This window comes from Cynoglossus semilaevis, chromosome 20, assembly GCF_000523025.1.
Source record: "Cynoglossus semilaevis isolate Cse_v1.0 chromosome 20, Cse_v1.0, whole genome shotgun sequence".
NCBI lineage: Eukaryota > Metazoa > Chordata > Actinopteri > Pleuronectiformes > Cynoglossidae > Cynoglossus > Cynoglossus semilaevis.
In genome coordinates, this window is record NC_024326.1 from 14,103,398 (window position 1) to 14,116,746 (window position 13,349).

General features: G+C 45.9%; 1 protein-coding gene across 1 annotated transcript; it reads right to left on the bottom strand.

Annotated features, from left to right (window-relative positions):
- Positions 1 to 347: 347 nt before the first annotated feature.
- Positions 348 to 11,544, bottom strand: LOC103396775 (integrin beta-1-like). Its single transcript, XM_008335000.3, has 16 exons — positions 11,280 to 11,544; positions 6,333 to 6,399; positions 6,162 to 6,247; positions 5,635 to 5,848; positions 5,378 to 5,548; positions 5,055 to 5,293; positions 4,789 to 4,944; positions 4,587 to 4,682; positions 4,379 to 4,468; positions 4,100 to 4,240; positions 3,524 to 3,726; positions 3,205 to 3,443; positions 2,905 to 3,127; positions 2,301 to 2,533; positions 1,985 to 2,151; positions 348 to 1,727 (listed from the first exon to the last, which is right to left on the bottom strand). Exons 2-16 carry the CDS (start codon positions 6,397 to 6,399, stop codon positions 1,662 to 1,664), a joined length of 2,391 nt encoding a protein of 796 aa, XP_008333222.1. The 5' UTR covers positions 11,280 to 11,544; the 3' UTR covers positions 348 to 1,661.
- Between the last annotated feature and the right edge of the window lie 1,805 nt (positions 11,545 to 13,349).

The window sequence follows — 13,349 nt, forward strand, 5'->3', positions numbered from 1 at the left end:
TTAAACAGTTTAATCCTTTATTTTTTATTTTTCTGTATTTAGTTATGGCGATGCTAAATCTTACATTCTTGGGCTACATGGCTAATTTCCCTTTTTTAGTCATAGCTATATTTTTTTAGATCTTTTTTAATATTTTCTGGAACAAAGTTAACCAATTTTAACCATTTTATCCCCATAAACACATTAATCTTATTCAAAGTTGTTAGATATAACATCTAACATACAGACATACAAATCTATGGAAGTGTCCATCAAACATTGGTTAATACTTTTCAAATGCAGATGTAATACGACAGAAACACACAAACACAAAGTTCCAATCACACAATCTCATGAATCCAGCCATGAATCGTTTAAAAGGTTTATTTAATAAATAATTTCAAAAGGCAGACCTGGAAATGTGCCTGTCGTCGAAATTATGAAGGCACTTAAAAAAACAAATCTGTCAGTTATTTTTTAAACAAATATCCAAAATTCTCTTTTACTTTCTTTTTTCCTAAGTCATAACTTTTTAAATTGGTAATTTTTTATCTTCAATAAAAAACAGTTTGTTCAAGACACTGGCACACACATGGCTTAGATGAAATTACATGTAAAAAAAAAAAAAGATTAAAACTCAGAGCTTTTCCTCTATTCATGTTCCACAAGTAAGACAGGAATTATTAAAAGCAATAAAAAAATAATAGGTTCTGCATATTTGGTGTTCAGGACCTGAGTTGGTTTTAAAATTCAGTAAAGTTGAAGATAAGTAAAGCCAAAAAGTAAAAGTACTGAACACTGATGCATTTCAGCAGAGAGGCAGCGAGAGAAGAGATTTCACTCCATTATTTGATTGTTCAGGAAAATCTGTGGACACAGATATGGCTTCACACACTGGACACAACCGTCTGTCAGTCAAACTCAATAGACGCCACGGTGGAGATCAACCCAAAGACACCGGCGTCTTCGCAGGTCACATGGTTATAGGGACACAAAGGTACGTCAGACCAGAAAACAACCTGACGACCTGCAAATGTTCTGTGGTTGACCCACATGTCAGAACACTGGACTGGACTAAATGTACCATGTCCACCACCAGTCCAGAAGATTCTGACATTCTGATCATGTGGTCCTCAAAACAAACATCTGTCAGCAGAGGATCCAATCAGTGGGTCACAGACAGGTTCCTGGCCGTGGTTCATCAAAAAGCGGTCACATTCTACATCTGAAGGGTTTAAATTTGAAAACTACATCGACTGTTCAGGTTTCTTTAATGAATGATTGTCTCCTCCCCCCTCACCTCCATCATCAACATCCAACACAAACCCTCCACTAAACACTGACTTCTTTATATTTCTAGAAGTCCACGTCTCACTGAGACTTTCTGCTACTGCTCAGTTCCCAACACTTCAGACACACAAGTCACCCGCCCCACCCCCACACTGGTTTTGACACAGACTGTACACATTCAGACAATGCATAGAAAGTAAACCACGTTAGTACAAAAAACAGAAATAGTGGCAAAAATGCAATGCTATGATTTGGTGGCTACAACTACAACAACAAAAAAAACAACTAAAAAATGAAAACAAACAGTGAGAGCATAAAACCCCACCCCTCCATAGACCACGCCCACTCCTCTCCGGCCTGTACAGTGTTGTCACAGAGAGGGCCACGCTCCATCATTTGCCCTCATACTTTGGATTGACCACAGTTGTTACAGCACTTTTGTAGATTGGATTCTCACCCTGGGGGGAGAAAAAAAAAATCAGTAAGTTTTGAATGAACAGTTTAAGATGCACAGCGCACAACACTGCCACCCTGATGAATCTAGAGCCACTTTACTGCCACCTACTGGTAAATATTCTATCCAGAGGACGTTGCGATCAACATCAACAGAAAAGAGAAAAATTCATTCTAGACAGAAGGACTAGACTTTTGGTCAGACTCTGAAGATCTCCTCGGTCGTTCCAAACACGTGAGTCCTGGTCACTGTTGAACTCACCGTGTCCCATATGGCGTTCATCTTCTCCTTCTCAAACTTGGCGAACTCCCGACGGTCGTGGATGATCATCAGCAGTTTCCAGATGAGCAGCAGCGCCAGGCCGATCAGCACGATGCCCACGACCACTCCTGCCACGATGGGGACGATGTCCGGTACAGCCGGGCATTCTGGGAACACACAGAAACACCACTGAGCACAGGGGGACGGAACCAGAATCTGGACCGGGCCAACTCTGAGGAGACGTTGTTTGGTTTTTCAGACAGTTCCGACTGTTGTCACAGCTGTAGAGGTCTGATTCACAGGGACTGAGACTGACCCAGGTTCTCCACCACGTAGACCTCCTTGGTGTCGTTCCTGATGGCGTAGGTGTAGTAGAACCAGCAGTCGTTGGCGTCCCGCTCTTTGCAGTGAGTCAGGGGGAAGCTCTGGTCGGTGGGCTGCGGCAGCTTGTCGCGGTCCTTCACCTTGATCAGCTGGAAGTAGCTGCAGTCCCGCTCACACGTGTCCTTCTTCTCACCGGCCTCAAACGCTCGACACTGCACACAGTCTCTGCAAAGGAAACCTGAAGGTCACACACACTACACCAGGCATGGACAAACTATGGCCCGGGGGCCAGATGTGGCCCATTCAGCTTCTTAATCCAGCCCGCCAAACCATTCCAAATTATATAATTTATTTTTATTATCATTATACTTCTGCCTTTTCCCTGCAAAACCTACATTTCCCCAATAGATGGCGTAGAAAATGCTAAAAGCATTTTAGGCCTTATGCATGTCATTTATCTCAGTTCACATGAACGCTCCATCTATCTGCTCCTGACCCCGCCCCATGTTCAATTTTAAGACAATTGTGGCCCACGAATTAAAACGTTTGCCCACGCCTGCACTACACCCACAAACCCTCAAACCCTTCTCTCGTACTTGTGCTCGGTGCAGACGCCGGGGCAGGTGGGACATATCTCACAGGTGGGACCCTGGAACTTTGGGTTAGTGCACTTGCAGTTCCCACATTCGCAGGTTCCCCGTCCGTTACAGATCTGTCCGTTCTTGGCCAGACAGGTGGAGGTGTCCAGGGAGCAGTCACAGGCGCTGCCGGTGTAGTTGGCGTCACAGACACACTTCCTGCAGACGCAGCGTCCGTGTCCTGATGACGAGAGCACATGTTACCTGCAGCAGTGTTTCTGACATCAGCTGACGTGTCTGCACAGCGTGACCTTTCACCTCCACACAGCTTGTTGCTGGAGCGGTCACAGTTGAAGTTGTCACATTCACAGTACTTCCCGCTGTACACCTCGGCTGAATTCTCTCGCTTCTTGCACTCACAGGTGCCGCAGACGCAGTCGCCGTTGTTGCTGCAGATTTCAGTACCGTTGTCCTTCCTGCAGTTGGCGTCCAGGTCCTCGGTGCGGACTTCGTCCTTGCTGCACTCACAAATACGTCCAATGCGACCTTCGTTGCACCTGGGGGAGACAGCAGTCCGTGGGTGAGAGCTTCCCCTCAGACCGCGGCTTAATAAAAAGCCACGCCCACTTCCACTCACTTGCAGGCTCCACACTCAAAGGTGCCGTGGCCCTCGGAGCATTTCTTGCTGTTGCCCTCTCCGTCGACGGCGCACTGGCAGTCGCAGATGAAGTTGAGGACCACCTCCACCTCCTCGGTGAAGCCCAGGGGTTTGATCTTAATGACTTCAGGTTTGCCGTGATCCAGACACTTCTGAGACTCGATGGAAATGACGAAGGACACCTGGAGACCAGAGGAGAGTTTACAAGGCTGTGAAAAACCAGGCTTTGAAGTCTGCTGCTCCGGTTCCTGAAAATGAGTCAGGGTTGTTGGTTTGAGCCCCGCCTCCCAGACCTGACGTCAAGGACGTGGTGAGGACGTGGTTTTCCTGCTCTGTCGTTTGCTCTTCTCCCCAAAAATCATTCATTTAACTTAAACACACGTCAACAAATCCACACAAATGAGCTGAGCTTGGAGCGCCCTCTGTTGGATTACGCAGTAAGAGAAACCAACTGTGAGCGGAGCTTGGAGCGCCCTCTGTTGGATTACAGAGCATGTCACACTTTCACATAGCACGGCCCTGGAGACGTGACAACACTACCGATCAATCTCGTACCTCGTCACCGATGGAGATGTTGGAGCACTTCCTGCCGTTCTCCCCTGTTCCCTCCACTCCATTCTTACAGACAGACTTGTAGGTGATGGACACGCCCTCTGGCAGACGGCCGTTTTCCAGAATGACCTCAGACGACAAAGACTGCACGAAAGAGGAGACAGAGGGAGACGGACGTGTGACTTTAGTCTGTGCTGGTGGGTTTTCAGAAGAACTGTTTCCTGGTACCAACTGTACCAGTGAGCGTGTGTGTGTGTGTGTGTGTTCAGTGTGAAGACTCACGTTGTAAGCATCAATGATCAGTTTGATCACGTTGCTGGAGTTGGAGGACAGCGTTCCCACAGCTGATTTAGGGATGAGGTTCTTCAGCTCCTGTTGATAAACAAATATTACCAACGACATCTGACCTGTACCGGACCTGTACCGGACCTGTAGTGGACCTGTATTTTTATTGCCCCTGTTTTAACTCTAGAGGTTTTGTCTGCTGTACCTTATACACAGGCTGGAATTCTTCAGTGACAGCAAAGATGGTCTGAATGTTGTGGTCACTCAGCTTCTGGACCAGATGAGCGATGGAGGGATAGTCCTGAACGAGACAACACATCAGAACACATCAGAACCAGAACCACTCTGATGTTTACCGTCTCTGTTTCATGGACATGTCCAGTGGAGAATCGATGAGAACCACGTACGTAGTAGTGGCTCATGGTGTACATGTTGTTCTGCAGGTGACACTTCCCGTCGTTGGGGAGGACGATGCCGCCCAGTTTTCCGTCACCGGCGAAGTGGAAACCAGCGTCGGTGGAAAACACCAGCAGACGAGTCACGTTCCTCCAGCCGATGTGTTCCTGGGAAGACAAGACGCAGAGTCTGAAGACCTCACTCTGAACATCACACACGGGGTGTGGGGGAGGGTGGGGGTGGTTCTCAGACACACCTCCACCTCAGAGCCTCTCACCTCACAGACAGCCACCTGCATGATGGCGTCGAAGCCCCCCTCTGGAGAGTCCAGGTTCCCTGAGATCTGCTGCTGACTGACCAGCTGGTTGAACTCGTCCCCGTTGCTGGTCAACTTCAGGACGTTCTTGTAGCTGAAGGGACTGGTGCAGTTCTGGTTACCAGCGCAGGGGTTTTTGAGCCTGGCCGGTGTGGTGCTGATGTAAGGCATGACCGTCTTCTCCACAAAGGATCCAAACCCTGAAGGAGCAGAAGAAGACACTTTATCTTAGCTTCTCTGTCATTTCTCCACCCCCCCCTCATCCCCCCGTGCCCCCACCTCACCAATCCTAAAGTCTGAGGTGATCTTTTTCATTTTTGTCATCAGGTCAGTGCCAAGGTTCTTCACATTTTCCAGATCATCTTTCATGGAGAAGGAGAGGTCCATCAGGTAGTACAGGTCGATGGGGTAGTCCTCAGCACGCTTGAACTTCAGGTTGAACGTCTGAGCTTCACCTTTTCCCCCCAACACACAGAACATTAAAGACTTTTTTAGTTTGTGTAGAAAAGCTGACTAATAACAGTTGACTGGATGTCGTTACCTGATCTGAGGGTCAGTGTGAGCTTCTGTGGCTGGATCTGAGTGATGTCCTCAGGCTTCAGAGTCCCAGTCTTATCCTTGCGGTTGGTCACTGGTTTGTCCTGGTTAATGACAATTTTTCCACGTGGGTTCTCAACTTCAGAGCAACCTCTCTTCTTCAGCGACTCCAGGTCATCACAGCGGGCCGACTTGGACTCGCCCACGGTGAGAAAGTCCTGAAAGAACATGGATTTATTTTGACTTGATCCGTAGGTGCGAGCTGTTCCATCGCCATCACTGAGGTCTCACAACATTTCACATGAGTGACACAACAGTTCCACTGGTGTGATAGCACTGCTGCCCATACAGTACAGCTCCACCAACACCAACACAAACATTTCAATATAAATATAGACAAAAAGAAGTATTTCTGGCTCAACGAATCACCTTTTTAAATCATCAAACTGTTTAGGACTGGTCCAAAAAAAAAAAGAAGTAAAGTTTCAAAATGTTGTCATAGAGATTACCAGCGTCACTGGTTGCACTCACCACGTCTGAACACCACCCACAGGACTCGGCCACTTGAATACATTCTCCACAGGACTGTGTGTTGGCCTTGATGCAGATGCTTCCCTCTGAAAGACATCACACGTGTTCACGTTCAAACGGCCATCGCAGGGTTCTCCTACAGTCAGCAGTGGTTCTAACCTCTGTTCTCACCTTGCTGCGCTCCACTGCTCCGCAGAACGGCTGACAGCCACAGCATCAACAGCAACCGGACGTCCATCTGCCAGAGGAGAAGTAACAGAAGAGTGGGGGAGTCACTTTCTACATTTATGACACTTCTCCTTTCTCCCTCTAGGTGGAACAAATCCATCCTCCATCCTCCCCTAAGAAAGTTAACATGCTGTCCTGACACGCTGTGGTGGAACATTTCATGAAGACTGTGTCATGTGACTAAAGTGTCAATCTGTGTGGGAGGCGTCACGGGGATTTTATTTTGAAGTGAAGGACCAGTCCTGAGTCCTGTTTCCAGCTGCTGCTCAGATTGGTCAAAGTGATGACCAATGGCAACTGGGCTCCACTTTTCCTGTCCTTCCACGACCACAGGGTGGTGTGTTCCGTTTTCAGTTGGACGTCTGTCACAACAACAACAACAACAACGCTGTACCACCAGCATTTTCAAAACACTGCGGCTACTGCAGTAAAACTTCCTCATGAAGAAGTTCCCACGCTGTTAAAACTGACACGGTCTGTGGCCAAAGGCGGGGCTGGATGGAGAAGTTGCCCTCACTGATCTGGAGTCAGCGACTTCTCCATCAGTGACACACGGAAACACCAGTGACTGCACCAGGTGACAGACTGCTGGTGCTCTCTGTGCCTGAAACAACTACACCATGTACTGTTCACTGTTCACTGTTCACACACACACAGACACACTTCCTGTTTGAGCTGTGTGTGTTGACAAGAATCTGTGGATACGATCCGTATCACGATACATATCACGATACGTGGGACGACAGTCTCAGACTGCCCCCCCCAGTGTGATCCTAGTCTCAGACTCTGTTCCATCTGAACATCAGTTCCTAACTCTGGAACAGAGGGATCTACATTTGGAATCACCAGAGAAGAAAGAAAAGAACAAGAAAATGGGAGGAACGACAGCTAGGGGGCGTGTTCACACCAATGTTCACAGGAACTCACAGGAAGGCGGGCCACATTAGTCAGACACACACATGAACTCTACTGTTTATAGAATGAATCACAGAGTCTGAGCCAACAATGATGACGAAGATGAATCCACGACTTTGTGTGATGGAGCAGAGACAGAAGCTGTGGTCAGACTAGCGCCACCTGTAGTATTTAGAATAACAGGCATAAACAGTGGCCCTATGACTTTGTATGGTCAGACAGCAGAGGCCAGGGATTCGGTTTGATCACAGCTGTACGGTCTACTGTAAACACTGGTCTGGACCAGAGCCTGGAGACTGTGGAGAACACACTGTCGTTTACGACACAGACCACAGAAGAGGGGGCACATGAAGAGTCCTAGACCTACTCCCTGTTCTGGTCCACAGTCTGTCACCAGGTCCAGACTTGTCAGATGTTCTGACTTTATCTCCAGCCACATTCTTTGGCTCAAACATTTCAGTGTGAGCTAACAGCGCCCTCTGTGGCCAGAGAAAACCATCACAGCTGCAAATGACTTTCAGATGTCTCCACATACAGTACTATATAACAGTAGGAGCACAACAGCCTGCAGGAGAATATAGTAGTCTGTTCATGGAGTTGGACCAATAAAAAGACCAGAGACCAGATGGACGTCAAAGTGACTCCATACAAACTCAGCTGGTTTCACCTGGTTCCTTTTGGCATTAATGTCAGAGGTCTAACTGTACTGCAGCCCATACTGGAAACACTGACATTTTATAACATGTTCCCTGAGACAGTACTTCACTAAGCAGTTCTACGGCAGTGGTTCCCAACCTTTTTGGTCTTGTGACTCATTTTGACATTCTGGCGAGCCCTGAGACGTTTCTTAGTTGATAAACCAGTCATTTTGACCCCACACGGGGTCACGACCCCAAGGCTGAAAGAATACTGATCTATGGTGATGATAGTTGGTTGTCACACGTTCTAAACTGTTCTCTCTCTCTCTCTCATTCTGTAGAAACATCAGCGTTCCGATGATTATTCCACTGGACATGAACTGAACAGGGGCTGAAATAAATACATCAAATGACCGTGTGTCTGAAGAACAGCTCCACATGGGCCATAAACCAGAGCAGCCTCCTGTTGTCTAAGGGTGGAGCAAAGCCATGAGTGAAAGAATGAAACTAAGTCTGAAGGTCAACTTTTAATGTAACAGAGAAATCTGGCCTAAAAACCAAATCCAACAAATAAAACTTAACACTCCTCTTTTCTGAGAGACATTCAAAAAGGTGAGACAAGTCAGGACTGTCCCTGCAGAGAACAAACGTGGTTGTCACCCATCCCCCAACAACCCCCTCCCCTCCACACACTGTCGACCCCAGTCCCCCCCCACCATCACCATCTCCTGTTTCTGAAAGTCACAGTCCAACAGTAACATGACTGAGGAGCCATTCAGTTAATTACACCGTTATAAGCCCCCACCCAGGATGCACTAGGAGTGGACGGAGCAGCAGGACCGTCTCGCTTTCTGTCAGGAAACCAAACCTCCACACAGAAATAATTCCAACGTCCAGTCCGACGTCAGCCTGATGTCAGACTCCGTCAAACAGAGCTGGTGAACTGTCTGCTTTTCTTTGGTTATAGTTTGAATAAAAAGGAAAACGTAAACGGTTCTTCTAAACGCTTCCTGTTTCTTGAACTAAAGGAAGAATGAAAATCTCTGAAACAACGGATTTCATTATAAAAGGTAAAAAAAAAAGCACTCTAACTCCAACATACTATTTTAATTCACTTTAAAAAGTCCCATTCAGGATGTTTCTTTCGTACGGAGGAGCCCCCCGTCCCCCCCCCCCCCCCTCAGGGTGATGAGATAATGCATTCCAGCCTTACTGGTTCCTTGTGGAACCGTGGAAAAACCACGTCACTGAAACACGGCCTGCTTTATTAACGTCTCTCTGACATGAAGCCCATGAGTTCACTCGGCCAGTTTGACGTGAAATAAACACACCATCTGCATATCAGGTCAGTCAGAGCAGAGCTCCCCCTGCTGGATCACCCTAGAACTTCCTCAGCTGATGGAGCCAAAGGAAAACTCAGACAAGATCCAGTACCAGAGAACCTGGGTTGTCTTTTTTTTTAACCTTTTTGAGCTCATTTCCTCCCAGGCTTCAGCCAAACATCCACGGAGGAGCCGTCGTCCCTGACTCACACTTGACCAGCTGCCTGGACATGACTAAGGCACAACGTCAGTTTTAACTGTCCCAGATACTGAGGGACACACAACAATGTAACTAAGGGAAGTGACTCAGACCACAGACCAGGTCTCTCTTGGATCTGGTCTGCGGTCTTAACTCTTGCCATCTTCCTCATGCACCATCAACAACACATCTGTTTTCACACCTCAGTACGTTCACACTGCCGCCTCAATAGCATGCTTTATTCAAGCTAGCCGAGCCAGTAATTAACCCCGAGCATTTTATTCCCATGTCACTAAATAAAGTCTTGCAGCAAGAAGTCAGGCCTCACAGATTACAAGTTTCACGCAGTGAATCAAGAGAGAGAGAGGGTGAGAGAGAGGGAGGGAAAAAAAAAAAAAAAAAAAAAAAACCTTCCCTCAGGCTACAATTCCTTTACGGGAAGTAAACTCGGCAGGCGAGTCGGAGCTAGTCCAACTACTGTGATGTGATTCACCCCTCCTGGATCAGGCTGTGGGCAGGGTTGAACAAGACTCTGGTTAGACCAAGTAGGCCTGCTTGGAGACCCAGTGGTGCGTGCCCGTGTCCGTGTCCGTAGCCACAGTTTACACCTCTCTGATGGAGCCTGGACAGACTGGGCTCCAGCTGTGGGCCTGGCTTCACGCAGCCCTGTCGTTTGGTTTCTCTGACTCCCTCTGGGAGCTTTGAAACTTTAAGGGCAAATGTGACGAAACACTGACGTTCCGATGTAAAACTGTGAGAACCAAGAAAAAAAAACTGAACTGAACCAGTTGTGAAAATAACTTCATGTGTTCCTTCACTGAGACTAAACACTCATATCTTTGGCCACTGCTGCCTCAGAGCACTACTAAAAATACCAACTGTCCTTCCTATCTCTGTCCTTCATAGTTGTTGTTTGACTAATGACTACAGACCTAAGAAGACGAAGTGCTTCCACAGCATAGTTCCAGAACTTTTCTAGTACCTGGAACCATTTGCAGGAAATATAATGAAGATGCCTGTGTTTAAAACAAACATTAATGTCCTAAGAAGATGATGCTAACCAGTCCTGGACGGACTCCAGGTCAAACAGCCAACACTTCCAGAAATGTCCTTTGTTGGAAAAGTAATTAGTGAAGTAAAGTTTCATCAATAACAGACAGAAATTAATTTACTTCAAAAGATTTAGTTTATATTCATCATCATCATCACAATTGGTCTGAAAATAATATGTTCAACAGACCATTTTTATTATTTGAGGTTTGAATACACTTTGTTTAGACTGATGGTGGTTTTAAAAGGCCTCACAAAACCGCTAACCAGGAAGAAATGACGAAAATGTGAAGCCAAAACACGGTCCTCAGCAACACATTCAACACTAAAGCAAAAACTACATGTTAGAGAGACGGTTTCAGTGGGTTTATAGAAACAGTAGGGAGTTTAAAAAGTGACATTTTTAAGCATTGTCTCCTTTTAAAAGTCACCAAGTCACCAGGGTTTAACCAGTGACTGTTCCTCGACAGGACCCACGGAGCGACCACTCCGTGGCCTACTCTCTGTACCAAAGTCTACACGGAAATATAAAACAACTGGGTTATACACCAAATGTTGTCATTTTAAGTGTTGAAAAATCTAACTACGTAGCCTCCGTGGTAGTTATCCGTGGGTAATCCAGAGTTTAACCGTTAGTTGATTGTGGTTTTAACCCACACCCAAAGTTTAGCCCGTTGACGGACACTCCTGCTTCTTCACCTCGATTGTAATCTGTTCTAAAACATGACATGGCAGATTAAATACGCAGTCAAAAATCTCGACTCACCTTCGCAGCCAACTTTGGTGTCTCTCCTGGTGGGTTACTGCGACATTTGAAACGAAAATCGGCTGCTTTTTAAAGAGAATCTAGACGATGAACAAGAGCCGAGCTCGTTCTGAGTTGATGCTTCGCTTTGTTTCCGTTAATAACCGCAGCGTCGGGACAAAGCCCACTACAAGACGGAATTAAAATGAGAATACGACTAATTATAGATAAAAAACTAAATAACCACGTTCCGCCGGTACTTGCCCAGATACTTCTCGTTCTACTTACTTTTTTTAATGCCCCTATTTCAACGAACCTACGTTCTTCTCCAAGCACCGCCCCAGTAGGAGGAGTCGCGGCACGTCCAGGGCAAAAGAACAAACGCACCGGTGTGTGTGTGTGGCGTGTGTGGCGTGAACCCATGTTCACCGCGGATGTGGGGGGAAAAAAGGCGCAGTTCACAGTAAACACAGAGAGAAAGTGACAGTATTGAGTATTTTAAAAAGTACACGTTTACGTCATGATGAATGTCACTTTATAATCCATTTTAAAAAGAATACACTTTTTAAACTTTTTCTTACTATTTCTAAAGGTCAATCTTTGGACTTATATTATCAATTTTTTTTAGAAGTTTTTTTTTTTTTTTAACTATTTCAGTTTTCACCCCAAAGGTTACATCTCAAAAACAGCGACACTCAGTGGTAAGAAGTGGTGAAATAAAAATGTTAAAATCCACCTGGTTTCACATCTTCACTTCAGAGGTCCGTAAACAGTGGCAGGGGGATGGTGTTGACCTGGGACAAAGGGTCGCCTTGATGACCTTTCAGGTTTGACCCCTGGAGAGCACTGTGATTGTTTGACTGTCAGCTGTAGTGCAGAGGTGACAGGGAGGTTCATGCTTGTTTGATTTTATTGTGGAGACATTCACAGCAGGAGGACAAAGTGCAGAGGGTTTATGACCTGATGATATGCTCTGATCTGTGATAAAGGACCGGGCGGGGGAATGGTCCATCTGCAGTGTGTCCCTGCTCCTGTCAGATGAAGATGTCCGTGCAGACACAGGGACAGGTGGACCACGGTGCTGGACGTGGACGGTGAGTGACAGAACTCTGCTAAATATTTGACAAATTATTTTTTCCATTCTTTGCACATTTGTTATTTTTCTTATAACTTTCATCACTTTGTGGCCAGATATGACCAGCTATGATTTATTTAGTGTCATTTTGATTTGAAATAGCATTTTCTTTGAGTCACCTATCAGTTCTGGTTGTCTTTTGGAAAATATTATTTCTGGTTCAACTATCTTCTAATATTTAGGTAAATATCTGACTTTTTACTATACACCATTACAGACACATTATCACCAATTTCAATGATTCTTTATTTGTAAGAATTATGCAAAATACCATAATCAACTCAAATGGTCTGTCAATCCTTATATCAAACCCAAAGATCAGAAGAAAAATGAACATTATTGATTTCTAAATGAGAAATACACTATTTCAGCACAGCATGTTAGAGTTAAAACACTGTCTCAGGTTAGTTTATTAACAAGATGGGATGAACATAAAACATATAATGTAGTTAAACGTCAACAGAACCCTTACTATCCAATGGACTATTAGAAAATGTATAACTGAAATAAAAAGAACAGACATAGTCAAAAGACAACAGATAAAAGTTTTTTTTTTTTTCTCAACAGAATGAGGTCCAATCACAGGGGTGTGGACTCAGGACAGAACACACTGTACCTGGGCTGTCGCACTAAGAAGCAGCTCATCGTCCTTTCTGTGGTTCTGATGCTTGTTGTTGTTGTCATCATCACAGGGACCGTGATTGTGCTGCTCACCAACAAGTCAGGTACCTTCACTTCTTACACACGACGTCATCGACACAGAGTTTACAGAACTCTGCTGTGGTTCCAGGATAATCATAAAGACCAAGTCCAGCATAGAGAGGCTGAGTGAATGTGGTCTGGACTCTGTGGAGGAGAGTCATGGAGTCAGAGACTCTGTAGAAGGACAGAAGACCTGCTCTGTGGTCCAGGTACACTCCTACTCTGGAGGAGGAACCAGGAACTGAGACTTCAGT

Bases quoted from the DNA above. Each gene is read 5' to 3' on its own strand.
- LOC103396775 (XM_008335000.3), bottom strand. From the start codon at position 6,399: ATGGACGTCCGGTTGCTGTTGATGCTGTGGCTGTCAGCCGTTCTGCGG. The intron at 3,444-3,523 runs GTGAGTGGAAGT...TGTCTCCCCCAG, and splicing joins TTTGAGTGTGGAGCCTGCAA to GTGCAACGAAGGTCGCATTG. The intron at 2,152-2,300 runs GTCAGTCTCAGT...GTGTGTTCCCAG, and splicing joins CTACGTGGTGGAGAACCTGG to AATGCCCGGCTGTACCGGAC.